Source organism: Blennius ocellaris, assembly GCF_963422515.1.
Source record: "Blennius ocellaris genome assembly, chromosome: 7".
In the NCBI taxonomy this organism is placed as follows: Eukaryota; Metazoa; Chordata; class Actinopteri; order Blenniiformes; family Blenniidae; genus Blennius; species Blennius ocellaris.
In genome coordinates this window covers 14699545-14725216 of record NC_137656.1, presented here as the reverse complement: position 1 = coordinate 14725216, position 25672 = coordinate 14699545, and the positions used below count along the sequence as shown (strand labels likewise).

General features: G+C 40.6%; 2 protein-coding genes across 4 annotated transcripts in view; both read left to right on the top strand.

Moving 5' to 3' along the window:
• Positions 1 to 1089: 1089 nt before the first annotated feature.
• LOC308132817 (C2 calcium-dependent domain-containing protein 4C) lies at positions 1090 to 2328 on the top strand (the record flags this gene model as incomplete). The annotated part of the gene is made up of 1 exon (XM_080500000.1): positions 1090 to 2328. The coding sequence occupies one exon, from the start codon at positions 1090 to 1092 to the stop codon at positions 2326 to 2328; it is 1239 nt and encodes a 412-aa protein (XP_080356126.1).
• A 1735-nt stretch (positions 2329 to 4063) lies between these two features.
• Positions 4064 to 25672, top strand: part of vps13a (vacuolar protein sorting 13 homolog A) — a 31423-nt gene continuing 9814 nt past the window's right edge. For 2 of the 3 annotated variants that reach the window (XM_080498859.1, XM_080498861.1), the window contains exons 1-55: positions 4064 to 4319; positions 4951 to 4994; positions 5170 to 5212; positions 5291 to 5386; positions 5848 to 5949; positions 6580 to 6689; positions 6868 to 6927; positions 7045 to 7104; positions 7302 to 7382; positions 7602 to 7659; positions 8298 to 8425; positions 8571 to 8677; positions 8766 to 8937; positions 9440 to 9502; positions 9921 to 10053; positions 10190 to 10284; positions 10404 to 10546; positions 10672 to 10873; positions 10963 to 11077; positions 11422 to 11558; positions 11721 to 11853; positions 12134 to 12251; positions 12618 to 12756; positions 12914 to 13025; positions 13137 to 13312; positions 13575 to 13731; positions 13821 to 13900; positions 13990 to 14049; positions 14198 to 14396; positions 14615 to 14731; positions 14822 to 14925; positions 15019 to 15186; positions 15393 to 15700; positions 15779 to 15926; positions 16114 to 16285; positions 16511 to 16635; positions 16733 to 16902; positions 17140 to 17396; positions 17603 to 17787; positions 17913 to 18056; positions 18184 to 18393; positions 18617 to 18760; positions 19098 to 19199; positions 19297 to 19449; positions 19544 to 19802; positions 20055 to 20215; positions 20467 to 20570; positions 20655 to 20967; positions 21498 to 21634; positions 21793 to 22087; positions 22443 to 22547; positions 22673 to 22819; positions 23466 to 23597; positions 23696 to 23829; positions 24400 to 24468. In XM_080498859.1, coding sequence (XP_080354985.1) covers positions 4220 to 4319; positions 4951 to 4994; positions 5170 to 5212; positions 5291 to 5386; positions 5848 to 5949; positions 6580 to 6689; positions 6868 to 6927; positions 7045 to 7104; positions 7302 to 7382; positions 7602 to 7659; positions 8298 to 8425; positions 8571 to 8677; positions 8766 to 8937; positions 9440 to 9502; positions 9921 to 10053; positions 10190 to 10284; positions 10404 to 10546; positions 10672 to 10873; positions 10963 to 11077; positions 11422 to 11558; positions 11721 to 11853; positions 12134 to 12251; positions 12618 to 12756; positions 12914 to 13025; positions 13137 to 13312; positions 13575 to 13731; positions 13821 to 13900; positions 13990 to 14049; positions 14198 to 14396; positions 14615 to 14731; positions 14822 to 14925; positions 15019 to 15186; positions 15393 to 15700; positions 15779 to 15926; positions 16114 to 16285; positions 16511 to 16635; positions 16733 to 16902; positions 17140 to 17396; positions 17603 to 17787; positions 17913 to 18056; positions 18184 to 18393; positions 18617 to 18760; positions 19098 to 19199; positions 19297 to 19449; positions 19544 to 19802; positions 20055 to 20215; positions 20467 to 20570; positions 20655 to 20967; positions 21498 to 21634; positions 21793 to 22087; positions 22443 to 22547; positions 22673 to 22819; positions 23466 to 23597; positions 23696 to 23829; positions 24400 to 24468 — 7586 coding nt within the window. In that variant the 5' untranslated portion in view covers positions 4064 to 4219. The remainder of the gene's footprint in view (positions 4320 to 4950; positions 4995 to 5169; positions 5213 to 5290; positions 5387 to 5847; positions 5950 to 6579; positions 6690 to 6867; positions 6928 to 7044; positions 7105 to 7301; positions 7383 to 7601; positions 7660 to 8297; positions 8426 to 8570; positions 8678 to 8765; positions 8938 to 9439; positions 9503 to 9920; positions 10054 to 10189; positions 10285 to 10403; positions 10547 to 10671; positions 10874 to 10962; positions 11078 to 11421; positions 11559 to 11720; positions 11854 to 12133; positions 12252 to 12617; positions 12757 to 12913; positions 13026 to 13136; positions 13313 to 13574; positions 13732 to 13820; positions 13901 to 13989; positions 14050 to 14197; positions 14397 to 14614; positions 14732 to 14821; positions 14926 to 15018; positions 15187 to 15392; positions 15701 to 15778; positions 15927 to 16113; positions 16286 to 16510; positions 16636 to 16732; positions 16903 to 17139; positions 17397 to 17602; positions 17788 to 17912; positions 18057 to 18183; positions 18394 to 18616; positions 18761 to 19097; positions 19200 to 19296; positions 19450 to 19543; positions 19803 to 20054; positions 20216 to 20466; positions 20571 to 20654; positions 20968 to 21497; positions 21635 to 21792; positions 22088 to 22442; positions 22548 to 22672; positions 22820 to 23465; positions 23598 to 23695; positions 23830 to 24399; positions 24469 to 25672) is intronic. The other variant, XM_080498860.1, reaches the window with a different exon arrangement.

The following is a 25672-nucleotide window of genomic DNA, read 5'->3' as shown; positions in this document are numbered from 1 at the left end:
ACAGACACCAGGGCAAAAGCGACACAGGTTGTTCAAAGGTCAGCAGGTCTTTGAGGTGGTGGGTCCTGACTGTGAGCCTGGGGTGCTCCAGTCTTTGATTCACCTTTGAACAAGAGGTCAGTTCTATCAAAAAGCCAATTACACTTGCGTCATCATGACCATGACAACACATTCGCCAATGTGTTCTCATGTGTTTTAATCTGAATTACATTCAATTGAACTCTCGACAAACTTCTTTTTTGCAGCGGGGGTTAGATTGTGTCACACTGTGAGTCATACATCATGTTGCATTGATGCGTACAGGGTAGTAAAATTCAATAAATTACATAAGTGTTACCTAATATATTAAATATTATTCATTTAGCTGTCTGCTACTGCATTAATCCATATTCTCTGTGTGCAAATATAATACCTGACTCGGTTTCTAAAGAACAATAGATATTTCAGTATTAATGTGATTTTGTTTCCACAAAGCTGGCAATACATCAATGTATTGCACCTCAGTGCACATCAATGCTGATGATTCTGATTTGTCACCCACCCATTTTCCAAGACACAGAGGTACTCAATACATGGTTTGTTACATATCCTGTGTGTGTGTGTGTGTGTGTGTGTGTGTGTGTGTGTGTGTGTGTGTGTGTGTGTGTGTGTGTGTGTGTGTGTGTGTGTGTGTGTGTGTGTGTGTGTGTGTGTGTGTGTGTGTGTGTGTGTGTGTGTGTGTGTGTGTCTATGGGTGTGGATGCAGGATGCGCTTTGATGCCATGCGAAGCGATGCGTCACACTGGTGACGCACGGCCTCACACTCACCTTTAAAAAGTGGTCACAGTCATCTCGAAGACTTGGAGATCACTCTTCGGCGAAAGACACTTCCCACTCCAGCCGGTGAGAGCTAAATGTTTTTCAATGCAATAATTAAAAAAACAAAAAACAAAACACATTGAATGCAATAGTTTTGAAAAGTGTGTTAACCTACTTTATGCTTTCTGTAGCTAATTTGTGAAATGTTATGTTTTTTTTTCTTGTTATTACAGGTCAGCACTGCGGACGCTTGAGCAAAGACATTAATCATCTTAATTTTTAAGACAAAACATGTGGGTGTTGGAGAGAATAAGAGAGAGTGTGGAGAGCATTCCACTGGAGCTGAGCCGCTACATGGGAAAGAATGAGGAGGATGTTTTTTTCCCTTCCAAATCCAACCTGCACTGCAACATCCTCACACCAGACAAGATCCCAGAGTTTTGCCTTCCTCCACAACTCTGCAGGAGGCACCCACTGCCAGAAGCTGAGAAGACCCAATTATACCTGCAGACTCAGAACCAGGTACCAAAGAACAGTTCTTCAAACACCACACATATGAAATCTCGGGATCTAAAGACAAGGAATGGTGATGCACCTGTGGTGTGGAAGGCTGCAAAGAAAGCTTTGCCATTCTCTGCAGAGGGCTACGGCCTGGCTGGGTTATACGAGAGTCCAAACACTCGAAGGAAAGAGTCCTTGTTCCATTCAAAGTGTCCTGCTTACGTGTTTCAGAGGGGAATTTCTACTGGTGTCCCCAGGCTGACAAGACAACCAAATGTGCCAAAGAAAACTGTGCGAGGCTTTTTTCCACTGCAATGCAAAAGTCTGTCAAAGACAGGAAGCTCAGAGAGTGAAACACAGTCTGGCAGTGACTCCTCTCTTCTCAATCCTCCTTACAGAACTGCCAAATCTTTCAGCCACATCACATCAAATGGGAGTCATCTTAAAGGAGCAGTGTCTTGTCCTTCATTAACCGTCACCAAGGATGACAAAAGGAAGCTTAAGAGGGGTGGTTTAGCTTTAACATCCTCTTCTAGGACTCCTCTCATGCGCTCTCTTGCTCCACCCGTCCTCTTCCCACTGGATGTTCTGCAGTGCCAGGAACGATTCCGGTGTGAACATGTCCTCCCCTTGCAAGGCCGTGGCAGAGTACGCCTCTCCACTGAGCACACGACTTTCTCCAAGAACACATTCTCCTCACTTTCCACTGTGCGCATACGAGTGGTGTCTGTGGAAGGCTTGTGGGACAATGCTGAAAGACAGACCCCGAGCTGTGCAGTGAATCTGTGTCTGACACCGGGAAAGCTGCAGCAGCAGGAGAGCGCCACCATCAGGAACTGTCGCACACCAGTCTTTAATGAAGACTTCTTCTTCATCGAGCTGAGCCTCGAAGACCTACAAGAACTACAACTCAGACTAAAAGTGGTGGACAAACCTGCTTCTGGACCACTGAGGAGGGAGACAGTGATTGGAATAGTCATTAGACCACTATCTCAACTGCTCCCTTTTGATAAACAGGTGGACAAATAACTTTCTGTTATTATATATTGAATATTATTCATTTTATGCATGTCATGCATAAAGAAGACTTAAAGGTTATGTTTCAAGACAACTACCAAAACATGTGCAAAGAGAACAGTGAAAATACATTCATAAGATATATATTTGTCATAACATATATATTTGTGGGAGTTATGTGTAAATTTTGCCATTGCTACTAAATTTAAGCATTAATGCATAAACAGTGGTACAACAAAATAAGTACATGGCAGCCAAGTAGACTCATAATCTATTGATAAAGAGAACTAGAAGTAATGAATACTTAACATACATTTGTCAGGTAACCAGAAAAGTACAACTCTATAGGTTTTGTGCTATATGATTTATCAATGAAGTGTGTACATAAAGGAATGTGTGTATGGAAGGAAAGTAAGGAACAGTGTTAGTAAACTGTTGAAGACTAAACTGGGTAAACGTCCCCTTTGATGTGGTAATCAGCATTGATAGGCCACATTGTGTGTACTGTAAAGCAAAAATACAAATTGTTGTCCATTGCCTTTACTTTGTGAAAACTGCTATTTTTTCATATTTTCAGGATGTTTTTGTGTGCTTCAGCTAAGTAAAAAAAATAAAACAAAGATCAATATTTTTAAAAAATGTTCCTTTTCACTGACTTTACTGATCAAGCTGCTGACATTAGAAATCATGAGTATGATGACAAACTTCCCAAATAAATAGCCTGGACTGCATTTAAAAATAGTAATTCAGTTTTGTAAAAAATAATAATGATCAAAAAAACTTTGTTGGGGTTTTCTCTTTAAAAAGCACCAAGAAGTGACTATGTTGTGTTTGGTGCTATATAAATAAAGTGGAATTGAAGTGAACTAGTAGTGAACAACAACAACAACAACAACAACAAAGGCATTTATTCAACAATCACTCTTTAAACTGAGATTATTTAAACGTTTAAACATATTCATTACCTCGTGGTACTCTCGTGTCGTGTTATCTGAGGTAACTTCACGTATGGCGGAATGACATCAGGCCCCGCCTACCGCTTAACGTGCTCACTTACGTCAACCTCACGATGTAAACATGGGCTCCATGAAAATAGAATCTCCTTTCGCATCTATTTTCCTTAACCTCGGAAGTGTTTAAGTGGCGACCATGATAAGGAACGTCCAAATTCTCAAGAAGCGAAGGAAGGAGCCTCAATGCTTCCTTAGGAACCTCCTTTAGCATAGGAAACATGAAGGCATCCTTTATTAAAGGTGACGAGCTCATGCTGCCCCACAATTCATTGCAGAGACTTCATTTAAAGGGACCCGTTCATCTGAGCATTCCTTTCATGGAAACACAGGATGACTTAAATGAAGTGACTTAATCCTGTTAAGTTACCAATGCAATAATATGCCTTGACCAACTTCAAATAATGTAAAATTCATACCCCAGCTCTGACTGGTATGCGAATGTTGGAAAATAAACAAAGTAAAATAAATGTTTTGTGCAGCCTATATTCAGTTTGCATTGGTTATTTCTTCACCTGGTATTCACCTTTTCCTTTGATTTCAATTCAAACCTTGTTGTATTTGACATTTTATCAGCGTTTCGAGGCACACGGGAAATTGTTCTAAATACGCTTTTTATAGTCTATTTTCAGATATTTGTAATGTTTTTCCACTACAAATGACGTCACTAACCTGCGCCGCCGTTGCATGATTATTCCGTCACCCAGTGAAACTACGTTCCGACGGTCACAACAACATCGTCGCATTTCCCTAACTCCTTTAAGAAGCTTCCTAACAAATTCCCTTAACCCCGCGACGTCATCCACTGGGTTAAGGCAAATTAGATAGGAAAGGAGAAAAGAGGGACTATTCGGATGTACCTATGGTTACTGTCACATTAAAGAAACGCCAAAATGGTCTTCGAGAGCGTGGTGGTGGAAGTCCTAAATCGTTTTTTAGGCGATTATGTTGGCAACCTTGACAGCTCGCAGCTCAAGCTCGGGATCTGGGGCGGTAAGAGAACTTGTGTTTGTCTTTTTAGTAGTGTTGCCCGCTCGTCAAGATGCCAGGCTACATGCTAACAGCCGTTAGCCAGCTCCCTCAGCTGTTCGTGTCAATTTATCTCTCCCGAAACTACTTTTGCTTACTGTTGAGACAATGCAGCCAGGGATCGTGCTTGACAACATTGCCAGATATATGCATACCTGGTTTTTATTGCTTCCATTATCCAGTGTCGATGTGCTTGCTGCTGTAAGTCCGATTCGTCCGAGCATTAGTTTGTGAGCGTGCAGCAGGTTACACCCTGTCACCCAGCCAGGTCAGGACTCGTCGCTGCTTCACACCCAGCCACAAAGTCTGCACTCAAATATCCAAGAAAAACAACCCCGACCTTAAGATTTAACGCTAGTTCCTGGGATGTATCCCATATCTGTGATAATCCCTGTTTTTGTAACAAATGTGTTAAGTTATCTCGTGAACTGTACATTTTCGTTTTACACACATCCTCAAGGGCTCTTTGTGAATTGTTTATTAGCCTCCATGTGCCACTGTGTTGTCTTAAATCAATAGACAAAGTACTCTTGAGATTACACTGGAATTCCGTGAGAGACACCTCAGCACAATGTTTTGTTTTTTGTAATTGCAGGTGATGCAATTCTCAGAAATCTTGAAATAAAGGAAAATGCATTGGTAAGTTGCAATCATATTTTTGCATGTAATATCAAGGCTCTATGGCATCATATAGATCGATAGATTGGTATTCTATTCATCCCCGTTAGTAAATTCACAGTTTCAGCAGCAACAACCGAATTGGTTTGCATCAGGACATGAGGCAATACTGCTTTTTTTTTTTTGACTGTTGCAGAGTCAACTGGACATTCCTTTTAAAGTCAGAGCTGGTCACATAGGTAAGATTGTAATGTCCACCTCCCATTTTGCCACGGTTGTGAATGTTTAGTACAAATATACTATTTTCAAATCAACAGGGTGTCTGGAGCTAAAGATACCATGGAAGAACCTTTACACCCAGTCTGTGGAAGCCACACTGGATGGTGTCTTTTTGCTAATAGTCCCCACAGCAAGTAAGATTTCCATCAACATATGCCCATTGTAATGCACATGAAATGAACTGAAGTACTCATTTAGTGATTATAGTTTGTACTATCGATTGTCTATCATTTCTGTAGGTAAACGGTAGATACAAATAATTGGACCCTTTGCTTGCCATCGAGAGTTAAAGTGATCTTACTAATTGTATCTTGAATGTTTTAAAAAGTAAAAGAAACTTTGTGATTTGAATACCTGTGTCATAGAGCAGAAATAATCCCAAAATAATTTAAAATACCAGTAGGGGGTATTTGTTTCGCAGAAACAACACAGGGTGGCACACAGGCCACACAAAATGGGTCTTTCACTTATTTATGATACATATTTGTCCTGAGAAGTCTGTCATGAGCCCCAAGACTGATCTGATTCTATTGTTTTCAGAGGCATGACAATACAAATACAAGACAAATAACATTTTCCCCTCCATTCCTTCCAGGTATAAAGTATGATGCAGAAAAGGAGGAGAAGCAGCTCCAGGAGGCTCGCCAGCGGGAACTGCAGCGGATAGAAGAGACAAAACTGAAGGCTGCTGAACAAGGTCAGGATTCAGGGTTATCTTCAAGCAAACTGTGGTTTTAAACATGATCCTTGTGTGTAATTAAATTTTAACAAATTTCAGAAACATTCTGATCCTATCTGTAAAACGCGTAGTAGCAATAAATGTTACTTTTGAAGTATTGTATAGAAATAAAAAGTAGCCGATACTCCGAAGCAGTCGGTACAGGACAGAAGCAACAAAGCAGGATCAGAGATTGGACACCATTTGGTTTCTGAGGTTGTGCGTTAATGTGCAACCAGCAGATTTCACACACTATTTTAGCACGGCATGACAAAGATGTGTCAACATAGTGTTTTGTTGTTATATTGTATTTAGATATTTGGTAGTGCAGGTAAAGATGTTCACAGTGACACCACAATGACTTCTATTTGTAATAATTAACAATGCAGTCACATGTACCCATGAAAAAGCTGCACTTTATACATCAATTTTTTTAGACACAATTTGTCTTTCATGGGGTTCAGAAAGTAGTTTTAATTAATCAGACAGTTGTCATTTTAACTGACAGTACTGTATCATTAGGTGAGTTTTGCACAATTTGGGCAGATTCTTACTAATAATGGTGTTGGTTAATGTATAAAATTGAATTTTAAACTTTGTTTCCGACAGAGAACCCCAATCTGGAAAAACAGGACACTTTTGTAGAAAAACTTGTCACCCAGGTCATCAAAAACCTGCAGGTCAAAATCTCAAACATCCATGTCCGCTATGAAGATGATGTGAGTATTCAGTCTTGAGTTACCTCACTCGCTACACAACGAGTATGATTTGAATTTGAATGCAAGTCAAATGATTTTTTTTTAGCGGTGCTTGTAACTTGGCAATTAAAGAAGAGAAAATATTACAGATTACAAAAATGTTTTAAGCCGGCACATTCCTTTCATTTGTTTTCTGCAGGTCACAAATCCAAATTGCCCTTTATCATTTGGCGTGTCACTTAAAAACCTCAGTCTTCAGGTGATGTATTAAATTGTTCTTAATTTGGATGTTTTGGTATATAAATGTGCGTCATATGAAATAATTGGCGGGATTCCATAAAAGCTCACACACCTCATTGCTTGTGTGGTGTTACAGACATCTGATGAGAACTGGAATCCCAGTCTTTTGGATGAGAAATCCAGGCTTTTCTTCAAGGCAAGTAATGAACTGTTGAATTGCCACGTGTGCCTGAATTGTGTAGCCTACATATACGTTCATACAATAATAATTTTCCAAGAAATATGCCTTATGTTTCATCAAATGTGTTTTGAATAGCATTGAAATTCTTAAGCCTCCTTATCATAGGGATAATCTGCTTCACACTAATTGCTTCGGGTTTTCCTTCCTCTCAGTTGGTACAATTAGACAGCTTGTTTGCCTACTGGAATGTCAACTCAGTCCTTTTCTCCAATCATACTTCAGATGAGGCCTTGGTGAGTCACTTCTTTCTGTATTTTCTTTTGTTTAGACCTGTTTGTTTTTGGTCACGTTGTATTTAATCATGAATCCTAAAGACACAACTTTCATTTCGTGATCATCAAGAACACAGTCTGATAGCAGCCACACCTAGTGGGTAAATCGTTTTTAAATGTGCTGTTTCAATAGTTTGCTAAAGCAGTAAATAAATGTTGTCTTACTGCATCTTATTATAGCGATGTCTCCAGAGCAGCATGGAAATCCACCCCTCCATTCCTGTCGGCCACGATTTCAGTGAGTCTCTTTCTTCAGTTACAGTCTTTCTAGATCAACTGCTAATACATGGCTAAAGACTTTCAAGCCTGCAAAAAGAAAATAAGATGACAGTGTCAGTTCTTCTGGAGTTCATTTAGCGAGTGATAATGCTTGTAGATGTTGTAGCATGTGAAACCTTTGTGAGCGTGTCAAACAAAACACATCCTTCTCAGCATGCTGGAAGGGTGGCGAGATGACAGTCGAATCATGACCGGGTCATTTATATTAAAGACTGGTCATATGTCCCCAGCTGGGCTGATTGGCTTCATGTCCCACAAACAAACAAAGGAATAATGAGACAACAGGATAAAAGGGCAAGAAATCTGGTTCTGCTAAATCACATGTTCATCACTATGTTCAAAAACACTGCTGTGACTGAAAATAATGTGTGAATCACAGTTTGCATCACTGCTAACGACACATTTGAACAGTTTTTCTTCACCTCTTAAATGATTTTATTTTTTAGGAAAATCACTTGCACCCAATGTTGGACGTTGTTTTGAACTGTTAAAAAAAAACATGTTTTTCATAAATACAGACTTCCGTATCTCCTGGGATCAAAGCATCTCCGTTCACAGTTTTTAATGAGTAGTTTTCTTGTTGTTCCTGGTGTACAGTTTTTCGCCCCATCTCTGCGGATGCTAAACTGCGGATGAATCCAAGGTCAGATATTGACTTCTCTTCACCCAAAGTGGATCTGATGGTCAACCTCAGTGAGGTGGCCATTGAACTCAACAAAGGCCAGGTAGGTTGTGTGTGTTGGGAAACGACTTGGGTTCAGTTCATGTTTGTTGCTTCCTTTCAGGGAAAAGGTCAGCAAAGATGTTAAAGAAAAACTAAACAATGTGAGATAGCACTGTGATGTCATTTGTGATTTCCTGTCGTTGTAGTACATCAGCATCCTGGAACTGCTTGGCTCAGTCGACATGATGTCCCGTAACCTACCATACAGGAAATACAGACCAGAGGTCCGCGTTCACAGGAATGCTGGCAAATGGTCAGAAAGCCCTTGTTTGTCCGTGTCCATGTCCCCACAATACAAGTTGTGAAGATGGTTATATCCTTTGAGTGTTTGTGGGTTATAGGTGGAGGTATGTGATCACAAGCATTCTGGAGGTGGACGTTAAGCCTCATCTCCACATGTGGTCATGGCAGCACATCCGCTGTCACCGGCAGATGGTGAAAAAATACAGAGAGTTGTACAAGACAAAGATCACCAGCAAGAAACCCAGTGAGGAGCTGCTCAGACAACTCCAGGTGGGACATAGCAGAGTTTTTTTGGGCCCACTATACTTTTCTTTCATTGTCACATATTTAGTTTTATGATTTATTGTCTTATATCAATTCCAGATAAGAAATTGGAAACTCATTTTCTTCTTTTAACTCCTAAATGTGCATCTGGAGCTATACTGTGTCATTGCTAGTGTAAGCTATACACTGACATTTACCTTCCTGACAACAATGATCATATTCAAAGATGATATAATCTGCAAGTTGTTAATTGCAGAAATCCAATTACTCTTTTAATCCAACACTAATGACTCAGTTGCACATCCAGTGTTTCTTTGTATAAAGTATCTGATTGAGGCGTTCATATTTCATTCACAAGTGTTGTTAGGCATTTCAAATGCTGCTCTTCGTCCCTTCTGTGCTCTGGCAAGATTACATTTCCCGCGATGTTACTAATGGACATTGCTGGAGAGTGTAGGAAGAATCTACTAAGTGCTCATACAATTTTCCTTCTTGTGTTCATTTGCAGGAGCCTGAGAAGACCTTGGATATCTTTAACATAACCCTGGCCAGACAGCAGGCTGAAGTTGAGGTTGGCTTTCTCTCTCGTAGTGGATATTTTCACTTAGCATACTTTTCTTTTATGTGTTATACATTTAATGAGCTGGGTTCCTTTCAGTGTTTTAAATTTGCATTAAATATAATGAAAACAGAATCACAAATGATCCATTTATGTTAATGAAATGAACAAACTGTGAGCCAACATTTCACACTTAAATGATCATGAATGAAAAAAGCTTCATCAGACATTTTTTCAAATGAGTTTTAATCCAGTGGTTAATGTCTGTACTTTGTCTACTTTGAGACATTCTAGCTTTGATTACAGTACTATGGAACTGTAAGTGCGAATATTCAGCACATTTCTTCACACTCCATCACAATATTGGTGGGTTGTACAGGAACAGCAATTTGTTTTCAAAGGCTAATAGGTCAGGATTTCCTTTTCCCAGGCAAGCAAGGCAGGCCTGCGTATACACCGTCCAGGGGTGAAGATGGAGGAAGAGGAGTCACAGGGATGGCTGAGCTGGGTGTGGAACTGGGGAGGAGAGGCTGAAACACAACCAAAAGAGGCCAAGGCTGGAGGTAGGTGGTAGAAAAAAAACAGTCTAAAAACAGCCAGACAAAGCTCTTTGTTATTGTGTTGTATCAACAATTTAGTGTTTTCTACTCATTACAATGTTATTACTACATTTATTCCCTCTCACCTTCTCTCACTCAGGGTTCGATGAGTTTTTGACCTCAGCAGAGAAATCCAAACTCTACACTGCCATTGGATACAGTGATACTGCTGTTAATCCCAACCTGCCAAAGAATGTGAGTCACACCCTCTAATATCACATCTTCTCTTTCCATCATGCCACTGAAGCAAACCAAGACCAGAATACAAGTATTGCGTCATATACTTGAATAATGTTTTTTCTGTTTCTTTTTAGTTTGAGGACATGAAGGTCAACTTCCACATGGAGAGGCTGATTGTATCCATCAAAGACAACAAGGACAAAAATGATATCATCAGGCTAACCGTGGGAGAGCTCATGTCTACACTCACACAGAGGCCTGGAGCTCAAGCCATCAAGTCTGTCATCTTTGAACTTCTTCAGTTTTTTCTTTAATCTGTAGTTTTATTTTTGGTTGATTCATAGTTATGGGTAACAGAAAGTCCTGCCATTGATATCCGTGTGTCTGTGTGTGTATTGTTAGACTTACAGCCCAGCTTAGTTTGTTTGAGGTCACTGGCCTGGCCCACAACCGACCTGCACCCATCCTCCTGTCATCAAGAAAAGCTGCCACAGGAGCAGGGACCCCCTTGCTCTGCTTACTGTTTGAGACCAACCCGTTGGATGAGAGTGCCAACCAGCGACTTCATGTGGAGTCACAGCCTCTGGAAATCATCTATGACGCTGTGAGTTTTGTCTCTGTCTACACACGTAAGAGCCTAAAGGCCTTTAGAAGTTATATAAACAAAGTTTTATTCTCTCTGTGAATTTTCAGATAACGGTGAACAGCATGTCGGCTTTCTTCATGCCTCCCGATGACTTGCAGCTGGATGAGCTCACCAATGTGACCCTGATGAAGCTCGAGCAGTTTAGAGATCGCACAGCCACGGGTTAGTCGCGCAAATGCCCACAAACATTCACTAACAGATTTGAATGCAGCGTTGTTAATGCCTGACCTCATATCTCTGATCACTAAATGTTCACAGGCCTTGTTTTTGCTGGCTTGTTGTTTGGTTTGAATGTGTGCACGCACAAAAATAGCATGTCTCAGCTTCTCAGTCAGCTAGATAGTCTTGTTATCGTTTCTTCTGTTGAAAAAGATTATCGCCTGATGTTGGCATCAGAAATTTTTTATCTTTTTTTCTTTTTCAAACTGCTGGGATTCATGTAACCTGAGTTTTATGCAACGATTGTCTGAACACACTTGAATTAAATATTCTATTTTATTTTTCAGGTTTAATGTATGTGATAGAAACACAGAAAGTTCTTGACCTGAAAGTGAACCTGATGGCCTCGTATGTCATAATTCCACAAACTGGCTTTTACAACGGCACCCAGAACATCATGCTTTTGGATCTCGGTCATTTCCAGGTGAGAAAGGGATAAAGACTCATTGGATTAACATGCCAAACCAAATATGTCACTTTTGGCTTTTAAAATTATTTTCCATGACCTTTATTTGATATGCAACTAAATTTTGAAAGTTTTCTTTTATCAAACTTTCTCGTTCCTTTTTTTTTTTTTTTAATTCAGATGTCCAGTCAAAGTAGGAAGCATCTGCCTCAGCTATCCGTAGGCACCAGCAACATTGAGGACATCATGTCGAGAGCATACGACAGCTTTGACATACAGCTCAGCAACCTTCAGCTCATTTATAGCAAACCAGGTACATGCATACAAGTTACTCTGTTACTTTTATAAACATCTTGCCTCTGTAGAGACAGAAAACATCTTTCAATTGTCTGTTTGTAAATTTGTCATTTAAATCTTCTAAGCAGTTTTAATGTTGTTTCACACAAAATATTCTCATCTCTACATATGTATTACGCCGTTCGGTTTATGGTTTTTATTCTCTTTGCATCCCAGCAATAGTCATTGATGGGGATTGTTTTGTTGTGTTTGGATTCAACTCAAAAAAGATGTGAAATATTTTGTGTTTGTGAAAGATGGTGACTGGAAAAAGGCTCGTAAACAGAAAAGATCACAGCTCCACATCCTAGAACCAGTGGATCTAAAAGTGGTTTTTGGAAGAGCGATGGTTGTCACAGACCCCCGCATGGCAAAGTGAGTGTGCACTTTCATTCATTTACAGTATCTGTTAATCAGGAAATGGTCTACTTAAAGCACATTATTTCTTAATCCCTCATTCTGGTTGCCATGAAATTAGATTGACTTGTATCTCACAATTTATAATTGAGGATTGTTTTTCTGTCTTGCTTGCTCTGCATAAAGTAAACGAACAGGCAACAATTGCAGAGACATCACCTTATACAACTCAGTAAACCGCAGTTGAATACATTGAACTCTTAATATTCATGTCTTTCTAGTTGATCTTATCTTTTCAATTGGAGTCAGCGGTGTTGGACAAAAGTTGCAAAGTCATACATGTGTGTTGAATCTGGTGTTTTCACGATTGTGTTTATGCTTCAGGTATAAGATGTCTGGAAAGCTCCCTCTTTTGTCTCTCCGCATCTCTGACGATAAACTTCGAAGTGTTCTGGAGCTCGTTGAGAGCATCCCACTGCCCGAGAGCAAACCTGCTGCACGCAACACCGGGTCGGCATCAAAGGTAGGAAAAGAAAATATGCACTATGTAGGGCCGAACAGTATGTCAGTATATTTAACAATGTAGATCAGGAATGTTGATAATACGGAGTGTTGAATTCAGTGAACCGCAACAACAGGATAACTCACTTTTCATATCTATCTTGGTGTTATTCTCCAAGGCAAGGCAGTCATTCACTCCTCAGCTCACTCCCAGAAGACCACTGAACTTGGCTGATCAGCGCTCCTCTCTTATTTTTGAGTCATGTGAGACCATCAGCATCACCTCATTGGGTGAGACACAGCATGTGCATTGCACAGAAAAGCCAAAACTCTCGCTCTGAAATTCTGCCACTTGATAATTCATGTATTGACTTATATGGCTCATTGTGTGTTTTCTCTCAGGATCAGAAGAGGATTTGTTCTTTGATGCTCCCAGCTCTCCCATAGGAGATAAGCAATTCTTCTCGGACAACCCCATGCCGCTGCGCTATGTGGATTCAAGTAAAAGGAAAAGTCTGATCAAGGACGACGCTCAGAAGAACATGACAGACTTACACTTGACTTTTGAGATCAGTGAGGTACAGTATGTTGCTGAATCTGTTTCTGCTCAATGGCTCCTTTTATTTCAGTGTCTTTTATATATATTGTTCAAATCTATCTAACCTTGTGTATTATTTCATTTTTTTCCTGGGAATTTGTATTTTCATACATCTTTCCTAATTTTTGTGTTTTGTGAATTTGTTTTGAACAAAAATGGTTGCATTTTAGAATCCTCTAAGTTATTTTATCCCTTATTATACTAAATAACTTTTTCCTTCTACCTTTTTGTCATTCTTCCAGTTTTCTGTCGAGCTGTGTCGTCTGTCTGGAAATAAGGAGGTCACAGTGCTCCACCTGGACATCGAGGGCCTGGGCACTCAGCTGACACTGAGCACGTTTGACATGAAATCGAACACTTACCTGCGAGAGATTTGTCTCAAATGTCCAGAATACATGGGTTAGTAGATACTAACAGGCATCTTGGTCATCTAGATTTTACTTGAGCTCAATTGGGAGACTTTGTTTTCTTTCTTCTTTCCGGTACAGATTCAGAAGATAAACAGGTTCAGCTGATCACCACTCTTGACAACACAGAAGTTGATCTCCTCACCCTGGAGTACATCAAAGTACATTTGACATTTTCCACTCAGAAGACATTGTTCAATTCCATTAAATGTGATGAACATGGTGGTAAATGGATTTATGTCTTTTATAGGCTGATAAGAAAGGCCCTGATTTCAAGTCTCAGCATAAAAACACAGAGCAGCTCATCAAGGTAATTCTAATTACAAGCTGCAAATTTCTTGCAGTCAAATAATCATAACTTTGAATAAACATAATGCTGTTACACACACACACACACGCACACACACTGCTCATACTGTTTCAATCCTCATTTCAATTTTGCCATTTTACGTCATCAGGTGACCTTTTCCTCCCTGGACGTTCATCTCCATACGGAGGCTCTTCTTAATGCCATGAACTTTGTGAACAACCTCCTTCCTCCGTCGACAAAGAAGGAAGGAGGGCAGGACGAGCTCCCGACCATCCCTGAGGAGGATGAGGCTGAGGCAATAAAAGAGGGAGAGAAGAAAGAGGAAACCACTGTAGCCAAGAAAAAAAGTAATTCTATAATTTATTATGTCTCATTTGGATTCAGTCGTACTAACAAGCTCAAAATGTTTTATTTTGCAGCGTTTCTGGCAGTGATCATAAACGTTCTGAGAGTTATCGTTGTTAGAAGTATATGTGCAAGTCCTGTCCACGCTGGCAAGAGAGGAGTTAAAAGATTAATTGGCTTTTTTTTTTCATTTCATTTCTCTTTTCTCTTCATCTCACAGCTTCAAAAAGTTCAAAGTTTGCAGATGTTGTTAATCTGCATATCAGGGCTGATCTCCGCTGCCTGAAGGTTTTCATCCGAGGACAGAAAGCCAGAATATCAGAGATCAGTATTGAAGGTATAAAAGTAATTGTATTGTCTATCAAGCATTCACAAAAAAAACAATGGGATGTGAAGAACTCTGTTTTTGACGTCCGCACCCTTCCAGGTCTGGTTGCTGAGGTCTTGATGAGGAAGAAAGGGATGGAGGTTCTGGCCAACTTGAAGAACATTGTGATCCTAGACTGCAACAAAGATGCCTTTTATAAGAAGGTACATGTTTCCTTTATGAACTGACCACAAATTCTTTCCAACCCCCCCACCCCTCTCTCTCTAATTCTGCTCGGTCTCTGGGTTATTTCTTAGGCTGTGTCCATTGCGGATAAGGAAGTGTTTGATTTCCGCATGGTAAACTATACAGATGCAACAGAAGGCGATGCCTACCTGGACATGTCAAAAGTTGACACTGATGTCACTCTGACAGTGGGCTGCATTCAGGTCATCTTCCTCAATAAGTTTGTCTCCTCCATACTGGTAAGAATCATGACATTACTCTGTTACTCTAACCAAAATTGAGTTCTCCTTCAAGATTTTACTCAAGAACTACACATATAGAAATAATAAATTCAGAATAATGTATAATAATTGAATAATACCATTTTTGCCATGTTTATATTCTTTTTTTTTAACTAATGCATCTGTCATTCTGTGCTTCTCCCACCATACTTTGCTCCTTTCAGGCATTCATCAATAACTTTCAGGAAGCCAAAGAGGCGCTGGCTGAGGTGACGGTCCAGGCTGCAGAAAAAGCAGCCTCAGGTGTAAAGGAGCTGGCAGAGCGGAGCACTCGGATTGCTCTAAATGTCCACTTCAATGCACCTGTCATCTTCCTTCCCCAGTCCTCCACTTCCTCAAATGTCATTGTGGCTGACCTCGGTCTGTTGTCAGTGAAGAACCATTTCATCATGCAGCCCTTTCAAAGTGGTGCAACGATCCCACCTGTTGTGGATATGATGTCAGTGATACTGACTGATCTGAAGATGTACAGGTTAGAACCTGCAGCAAAGAGTTATGTCTGAATGTCCGTGTGTATTTTTAATGAGTAAATTGGTGTTGTCCATTTCAGAACAACTTACGTAGATGAAAGTTTTCAAGGAGAAACGCAGCTGTTGAAGCCCGTCAGCCTTGACTTAAAAATCCAGAGAAACCTTTCATCCAACTGGTACCACAGTATCCCTGATATAGAGATTACAGCTCATCTAAAGCCCATGGCGGTAAGTAGTGAGGTAAAATAGCATAGGAATGGGAAGAAAAGTCAAAGCTATAGTTTTTAATAATAATGCATTTTGACTTATGACAACCTTATTCTTTGGTTCTTCCTCACTGCATACAGTAAAACACAAAATCAAACACTGTTTAACAAATATAGTTCCAGTCATCATCTGTTGATGCTCCCAACAGCTGATCCTCTGCCAGGATGACCTGACGGTGGTTTTGAGGACACTGAGTGAAAACCTCTCAGAGAAGTCTGATGCTGTCCCACCTCCAGCTGAGCTTCCCTCCACCGACCAATCCTCGGACTCTGCCTCCCACAAAGAGTCACCGAGCTCTGGGGCCACTGGACCAGCCAGCAGTAAGCAGTTGTCCTGATATTTGTGTTGATATGTGTGATGTGGCTCTAAAAAATGAAACGAATGAATTAGAGTAGTAGACATCTGACTTTTACTATCACAGAGGATTACTGTAGCTCCAAAGTTGATCTATTATTATGATCTTATGGAAATTTGAAAGTCTTTGTTTTATGAGGAAATATGTTGATTTACTGTAGAAAAACCATGATGATTCATGATGATTGCAGATAACACGGTGGTGACTGCTGCTGTTGTGGAGACCCAGAAAAACAGCAAGCTGAAGATCACCCTCAAATTAGACTTCAAGTTTGACTCCATGACACTGGTCCTGTACACGCCACATGAGAATGAGGTAATGAAGAAATCTTTTATACATGTGAGTGACCTAGTTATCTTTCATAAATGAACACGTGATGAACAAAGGCTCTATACTATATGCTGTTTAATAGATTCAGCCGTTAGACCCCCATGATGAGCAGTTGAAGCTTGCAGAGTTTACTCTGGGCACCATCTCCACCTCCATCCACATGTTCTCCAACAGCTCCATGAAAGCCTCGGTCCGACTCACTACATGCCTTCTTGACGACAAGAGGCCAAGAATCAAAATGGTCACCTCAAGGTACAAAATACACATCTGTATTTATTAAGATAAGTCATCTGCACTGGCCAGGAACACATACTCGCGTAGTCAGAGCATCATGGATGGCCACTAACATGCGGCATCTCAGAATGTAGACCTCATGTTCCTGAAGCTGGTTCTGCTGCTTCTGTACTTTTAACTTTCAAGTAAACTGAAATCCTCAAAACGCTTTGACGACTGCCTGTTTACTCGCAGCTCTTCTTTCTACTCCCTCAGGATGATGGCTTTGCGTCCCGGTGCCGAACAGAACATGATGGTGGAGGTGAACTATCGCCAGGGCCGCGATGGCACCATTTTAGACACCTTGGTGCAGGATGTGTACCTGTGTGCCAGCATGGAGTTCCTGCTCACTGTGGCAGATATCTTTCTGAAGGCCTCCCAGCAGGGTTTTGCTCAGGTGCCACAAGCCAAGAGCAGTAGTAGTTCTACAGAAAAGAAGAACATCAACTCCTCTGTCACGTCAAAAGAGTCCAGTGAGTTGAGCATTGTCAGTTGTTATTGAAATAGCGATCGGTATATAACAAAATCTTATTTCGGTCAGCCAAACAAACTTAATCCATTTGGGTTTGCCCTGAGACATTCTTTGTATAGAAGAACTTCATAATGAAATGCAAGTTGAACTGAATCTTCCACATAAAAGAACCCAACGCTTTTCTTTGATGCTCTGTGCTGCTTTCAGCTGCAGCTCCAGCCACGGTGTCAAAGACGGAGATGAATGTTGTTGTTCGTAACCCGGAGATCGTATTTGTGGCTGATTTGACGCGCGCAGACGCCCCCGCGCTCGTGATGACCACACACTGTGAACTTGTGATGAAAAATGGTGCAGACGGATCCCAGATGACTGCTCTTATCAAGGACCTCAAGGTTTATGGCTGGCTTGACACGAAGCACTCTCAACAACTAACAAACTATTACAAAACTATGAATATGCATTGACATTTGTGATTGATGGTCAGATATCTTAAAAAGTTGGTGTGTGATTATTGCAGGTGGTGGCATGTCCCTTCTTAAGAGAGAAGAGGAAACACAATGTAACCACGGTGCTGCAGCCATGTCAAGTGTTCTACCAGAGCACTCAGTCTCCGACCTCTCCTCAAGCTATGGAGGTCTCCATCAATGCTCTCTCGCTGAAGGTTTCTGGTTTTTAATTTTTTTTTTTTTTTTTTTAAGTTTATCTAATATTATAGTTCTTTTTCAAATCCAGATGATAGAAGCTTCTTCTGAAGACTCATGTTTCTCCATCCATCTGACTCTGCTCAGGTATCGCCAATCATCATCAATACAGTGATCACCATCCAGTCAGCACTGACTCCCACGGCAGAGACACTTGAAGAGCTGGACAGCCCGATCCCCGTGGACCTCTGGGAGAAACGGAGCTGGAAGGACTTCAAGTTCTGGTTCCTTGAAGAGACAGGAGATGAAGATACAAAGTCTGTGGTCCCTCTTATTCCACAGGGGGAGTCCTTACAGGTTTGTTGATGTTTTTCCTTTTGTGATATTATGCAACTACTTAACTGCTATTTCTGGATTTTGGTCATTTAGGATATTTACATTGCTGTAGAAATTTGTTTCGATAGTTTTGTGTCTTAAACGTTTTGCTTTTCTGTTCATATTGTCCTCTGTTCAAAAAAATACACTCAGTTTGAGCAGCAGTGGCGGGATGGGTAATTTACTTGGTTCTGTATTGTTGCAGGTGACCATTAAATCTATCTGTCTGACTCTGGAGGCTGGAGTAGGACATCGCACGATCCCCATGCTTCTGGCAAAGTCCTCCTTCCATGGTGATGTGAAAAATTGGTCCACACTTATCAATTTACACAGTGAGCTCAACCTCGAGGTAAGACCCAATCATCAATCCGAATAAATAAACCTGTTTGATTTTAGTATTGTGGTTAGATTCTTCAAATGGAAATTGTTGTAATGTTGATCTGCTTTAATATTGAACTGTGATCTATTCTAGTGTACCTGTATTGTTTCCAAAGCTTATGTTCATGTAACGTGACAAGATTCTGTGTGTGTGTGTGTGTGTGTGTGTGTGTGTGTGTGTGTGTGTGTGTGTGTGTGTGTGTGTGTGTGTGTGTGTGTGTGTGTGTGTGTGTGTGTGTGTGTGTGTGTGTGTGTGTGTGTGTTTTTCCCCCCCATTTATATATATATATATATATATATATATATAGGTTCACTATTTCAATGAAGTTTTGGGAGTCTGGGAACCACTGCTGGAGCCTTTAGAAGAGGAGACAAGAGATAGTTTCCGATCGTGGAGACTGGAGCTGAAGGTACTTGTACCTCCCATGTACCATACATGTTCATGGAAATAGCATGTGACAATATACATCCAGATTAGCGTCTAATGTTGCACTGTGCTGTAACCAGATGAAGAAGAAGCCAATGAAATACTCAGGCTTGTCAGATGAAGTGGATTGCATTGTCCCAGACTACAAGACAGTCATCATTGTAAGCAGTAAAGACCAGCTCAATATCACTCTCTCCAAATGTGGACTGGCCATGCTGAGTAACCTGGGCACGGTAAGAAAAAGAGATCTGCTATCAGTTTGAGAGAAAATGGCCGTCGAGGTGAAAAGGTCTCATTATTTGATGTGTGTCTGTTTGTTCTCTGCAGGCATTTGCAGAAGCTGCCAAGCAGACAGCCGAGTGTTTTCAAAAGGATGAAGCTCCATTTATCTTGAAAAATCGCCTGGGCCTGCCAGTGTCTGTCCGCCACAGTGAGATGTTTTGTCCCATCGTGCAGCAAAGCACCGATTACACAGTGGAGCTGCAGGATGGTGAAACCGTCGGGATGGATTACTCGGCCACAGCTGAGTCTGACCAGTTCTCAGCTATGATTTCCTTGAGTGAAAAAGATTACTTCATACAGCCAAGTAAGTTTCACTTTACACTTAGAATTGGACCGTGTACAGAGTCACTGATTGGTTAACCTCCCATAGCGACAATAATACAGCAAAATAAGCTATTGAATGTAGAGCTGTACATATTATTTTATAATAATACCACCAATAATCTGCATGTCAGTTATTTCAATGCTGTGACTTTTTAACCAGACGATTTACATTCACAGAATGCAATTTAATGTCAGTAAAGGAGAGTTTTTATTTCCTCTCTGCTACTTACAGCTCCAAAGGGACACACCTCCACTAGTGTGATACCCTTGATCAAGGTGGGCAGAGGGATGTACAGCGTGATGCACAATGACTCGGGGGTGACTCGCTTCCTGGTCTGTCAGATTTACTCTGTAGAGGGCAGCAAGTACATCAAGATCCGCTCTCCATTCCAGGTGCACCACCTATTACTGACACACTTACTTAGCTTTCGTATTTCATTTTTTAGATTTCAAAAAATAATGCTAGATTTGCTACAATTACATAGTTTCTAGCATCATTTGTTGGCCTTACGTCAAACACATTCTCAAGATGCAATATTCTAATAACACACATAAATAAGCTTGTCAATGTCATCTTGTGAATTAAATTAAAAAGATTAAATGTAAAAAGTATATATTTTTTTCTTTTTCCCCTTTTCACAAAGCTCATCAATCATTTCTCTATACCATTCAAAGTTTTTGAAGGAGCAACTTGTCTGGGAACAGCTCTTCCCACTGAGGAGTTTTGTGTCCCTCTGGACTCATACAGGTGACATTCAGACATATAACCTCTTCACTTCTCAATGCACCATTTTTGTTCGCATTTCCTACCATCTGCTCTTGCTCTCCTCAGGTCGGAGCTGAGCCTTCAGCCTGTAACTGAAGACATTGCTGAGAGCCAGTCTGAGCAGTTTGAGTGCTCAGAGGGCTTCAGTTATGAGGACCTCAGTAACCAGCAGTCTGAGACTCGCCTACAGCAGGCCTGCCGTCGCGCAGGGCCCCTGAGTGGTGTGATGACAATTAACATGGTGCCAGTGAAGGATGCAGTGACGTTCAAACACACCGGAGATGTTGGGGAGAACTTTGATGTGCCATTTGTGCTTCATCTGTGGCCTTCTATACTGCTACGCAACCTGCTTCCTTACCCCATCACATACAAACTAAAGGTAGGATTTGCCTGCTAATCACTGTTCTAGAGGACCGTTGTGGATTTAAGAGTTGATTTGCAACAAAAACTAAAAATTTGCGATTGTCGCCTAAATCACATGTACTACTATTGATGAATACACATTTCGTCAAACTATAAATGTTTGTACATTATTGTAAAAATAATTTCCTTTAAGCAGTTTTTAGTTTCTGCTGCTTCCAAGTGCAGCTTTGATGTAACTATTTATATCATTTTTGTAAGTTATTTTCTTACAAAGATGATCAGAACTAAAGACACTGAGTGAAGAAATAGTCAGCAGTTATGAATATTAAAAAAAAGCTTGCTGTTAAAATATGCTAATTGTACATACTTGCTGAAACTTGTCGCTTAAAAAAAAAAAAACAGCTATTTGAGTTATCACTTTATACACTCAAAACATAAAGCAAAACAATGTCTTACATTTTCATAATGTTTACCATAATGTTTGAGGAATTCTCTCCAAATCCACTCCAGATTCACTGCTTCCCTTTCTACCTGATGCTCTAACAGGACTCTGGAGCCTGTGCTGCTGAAGCGACTCTGAACCCCGGCTACTCCGCCCAGCTCCAAACTGCAGTCATCAATCAATCAAGTCTGGATCTCCACCTCCTCGACTACTTTGCTCAGGATTGGTCTGCCGAATACAGGTCCGATTTAGATCTCCTTTACAGTAACTATTTTACTTTTCCTTTCTAGGTGTGACCTTTGAGAGTGTAGTGGCCCATTTTGTGTTTGGGATGGTTATATGCCACATATAGTGTCTTTTCACAAGAAAGCTATAGTTCTGCTTCTGTGTTGTATGCAGTCTCCAGACTGACCAGGAGGAGATCACCTTCATCGTGTTTCGATCTCTACGAGTGGAGGAGGAAGATGACTTGGAGGGGGAGGAGATTAAGAGGGCTGAGTTGGACATAGCGGTGCATGTTCAATATGATCTGGGGCAAATGGTGATTGCTATCCACTCCCCGTACTGGATGGTGAATAAGACGGGCCGATTGCTGCAGTACAAGGCTGACGACATCCACCGTAAACACCCGCTGGACTATGACATGCCGCTGCTCTTCTCCTTCAAACCTCGTTACTTCCTGCGGAACAATAAAGTGAGGAAAATGAATTCTTCCTTCTTGACATGGCACAAATATACCTTATTTATTCGGCTTATGTTAGTATTGCAATTGTAATTAAAAAACCCACTTTAAATTGAATTTATCTTTGAAGTCTTGGAGATATATTGTGATGGGTCTTGCATTATATCCCACAGAAAAAAGCAATTCCTGATGAACTGATTCAAATACAATATTTAAATCAACCTAAAAACTATAAATTTTAAGTGTACACACAGAGGTGTGCGTTCAAATTGATATCATATTTATTTTATAAAGATTTCCGTGTAGAGACTTTGTGACTTTCTAATTGTTGTTTAAATGTTATTCTGGACCTATTTTCTCCCCTCAGGTCCGTCTCATGATCTCAGAGAGCGAACTCTCAGACGACTTCTCTCTGGATACCGTCGGCAGCCACGGAGATATAAAATGTAAAGGACGGTATAAAGACTATTTGGTAAGATTTTGACTCAAGTGATCACACTCGAAGAATCACTTCAAACTGCGTCCGTAATTGAAGTGTGTAGTCGTGAGCTTTGAGACGTGACGTGACAGGGCTTCTCCATCATTCTTGGTTTGCAGGTTGGTGTGAAGATTGATGCAAGCAGCTTCAGTTTGACTCGAATTGTGAGCTTTGTGCCCTTCTACACGCTGGTCAACACAACAAAGCACAACGTCTTTATCTGTGAGGAGGGGCAAGAAAACTGGACTGAAGCACATCCAGAGCAGGTTTGAACCAAACCAGCTGTGACTAACATTTTGCTTTTTTGTCTATTTGGAATTTTCTCCATCAAATGAACTATAATTGTCTTTAATGCTTGATATAATTTTGATTTCGGGAACTGTTGCATGTTTACTTGCCTCCTGTTAACATTAAGTTCAGTGCACACATGATATTTAGAAGAATTTAGGAGTTTATGGACTTAACTTTTTGAAATGGGTAAAATGTATTACTGGGGGACTGATTCGTTCACTCCAACCAAAGTAGCACGACATAATCTGACTTTATTAGGTTTTTCAACACTGAAACAATTGCTGTGTCCCTCACTTCTGAATGTGATTTATTTAATTCTTTTAGTTTCTGATTATTAAAAACTAAACAAAGATATAGCATATTAGCATATGTGGCCCACTTTTGAAAGTTCCCAACATTTATTGGACCTCCAGTGGAAATGGGAGTTCTGTTTCTTCCAAATATAAGCCACCTTTAACCATTTTCAAAGCATGGAGGACAAACTGATTTCCACTCCTCTGGTGTGTCCTCGGTGTCTTCCTTAGTGTGGCACTGCTAGAGAAAGCAACCAAATATCCACACAAAGAGAACCCCTTTGCCTTACCCTTTTTGGTGAAGTCTTTGTTTTCTCTCTCCATTTAGTCTGCGATTCCCTTCTGGCCTGAAAACGACACCAAGCGGCTCAAAATTAAAGTGGAAGGTTGTTTGTCGCCTCCTCTGATAATTGACTTCACACGACCAGAAAACTGTCTGCTGCTGCATCTGGACAAGTCTGTAAGTAATCACTCTCTTACGAGTTTGATGTATGTATTTCTGTTTCCAGCATCGGAATGTTTTCTCTGAAGACGATGAGTAACTTTATCTCCGTCCAGGTGGGGGGGATCATTGTCGACGTGAACCTGTCCGAGCACTCCGCCACAATCCGGTTCTCGGAGTACCACGATGGTGCGGCCCCCTTCCTCATCATCAACCACACCAAAGACCAGACTCTTCAGTTCCATCAGAGGTGAGAGAGTGAAGGAGAAACTCAAGGAAGTTTAAAAAGCCTCATGGTTTCATATCGCCACTAAATCTTTTACGAGATTGCATGCTCTCAGTCAATAAAAGAAAATGTCCCCGAATTACACAAATTTTGTAAAAGTTGAATCAAGATTGAAATGGAATGCTGTTTACTTTGGATGTGTTGTTTTCTGTTGTTGGTTGAAAATGTCTTTTCAACCATAACATTTCTCATTGCTTCAAGTCATTTAATTTTGTGTGAAAGAGTTTTCTGGACCTCTGTATGTTATTTTTAATGTTAAGATAACAAATAAGATGATTGTCCATTTATTTGGATTTTGTTTCATGTGTCCTCTTTGCTTTTCATATCACTCATGTAAATTTGAACCTTACCAGCAAAAAAAAAAGTGTTTTTCCCCCATGGGCACCATTCATATTTGCATTTTTGATATGTTTTCCTGCAATAACCACGTTCTCCTGTTGCAGCATCCTCCTCAAAGCGTTTGGTTACTAATGTCTCACAGTGTTTGTTTTTTTAATGATAGCTATTTATGTTTGTGTGTTGTGGGTCATTCAGCGCCCGGACAGAATCCACGTGGGTTCCTGACGAGCTGCTCGACCTCTCCTTCTCAGTGGAGGAGGACAGGTAGAAAAAAAATGGAGAAAGAGGAATTTGTTCTGACTCACTCTGAACTCAAGCAGAGAAAGTTCATGAAATGAAAGGCGATGGAAGTAGGGAGGAGCAACAAATGAGATCAACATCAAATCTAAAAGTGCTGCATACAGTTGTATTTTTCCTGCTTTCGTCGGTTTACACATGCTGGCAAAAGAACTGACAAGCTATTACTTTTGTCAGTAAAATGGAAAATGATGTCCCTATAAAACAAAAGAAAAACATTTGTATGTATCAATTTAATCACATTCCACCCTTGGAAAACACACTTTGGTGCAGGAAGCAAATGATCTCACAGAAGCCCCCCAAGTAAGAAGACTCACACAACACTTATTTAATTGTAGTTGAATTATAGTAACACATTATCTTAACTCCAATTAGCAAACCAGTCAGTGAGTGCAGCCTGAAATCTGGAGGATTCCACCAGGGAGAGGAACAAAGTCCAGTTTGAGAGGAAGGTCAGAAGAGAGAAATACACAAACGATGCAGCACTTGATCGTAAAATGGCATATAGATGTCAAAGCCTGGCACTCAGACTTTCTTTTGATTTGGGTGTAGAGTGTGATCAGATGCTGAGGGCAGGTAAAGCTATATAGAAATTAACTGCTTCAGCTCTGTTTCTGATGTGTGTAATCTGCTCCATAAACAATTCAAGTCTTTTAGTTTGACATGAAGTTCACCTTAATGCTAAGTTATTATTATTTAATTAACACTTTATCTCCAATCTGGCACCGATTTTCACTAATCTGAATAATCACCTGACTAGCGTAAATGGAGCAGGTTAGACATCTATAGTCATTTACTCTGTGTTCTTTTGCTCCAGTCTTATCATCTTTACTTGTAGAAATACTAGCTTTGAACGCCGCTGACCAGATGGGATTCTGCCAAAGGAATCGCACATCCTGCTTCTTCCAGTGGTTCTGTTGCGTTGACTAGTTTTCTCCGTTATTCTTTTATCTCCATTCGTAGATTGTGGCTTCTCCACTTGTTTCTGCGTTCTGTCTCCTCATGTCTGCTTTCTTTTATTGGAACCTGAGACAAGTGACAGTGTAACTATGTCGACCTTGGTTTTCCAGGAGAGGTACTTGGGACCTTTGGCTGTTTGGCTGCTATGCTGTCATATTTCTCTGTATCGATGGGAACTGTTTGGGAGACAGGTCCTTCGGATTGTTGGCAT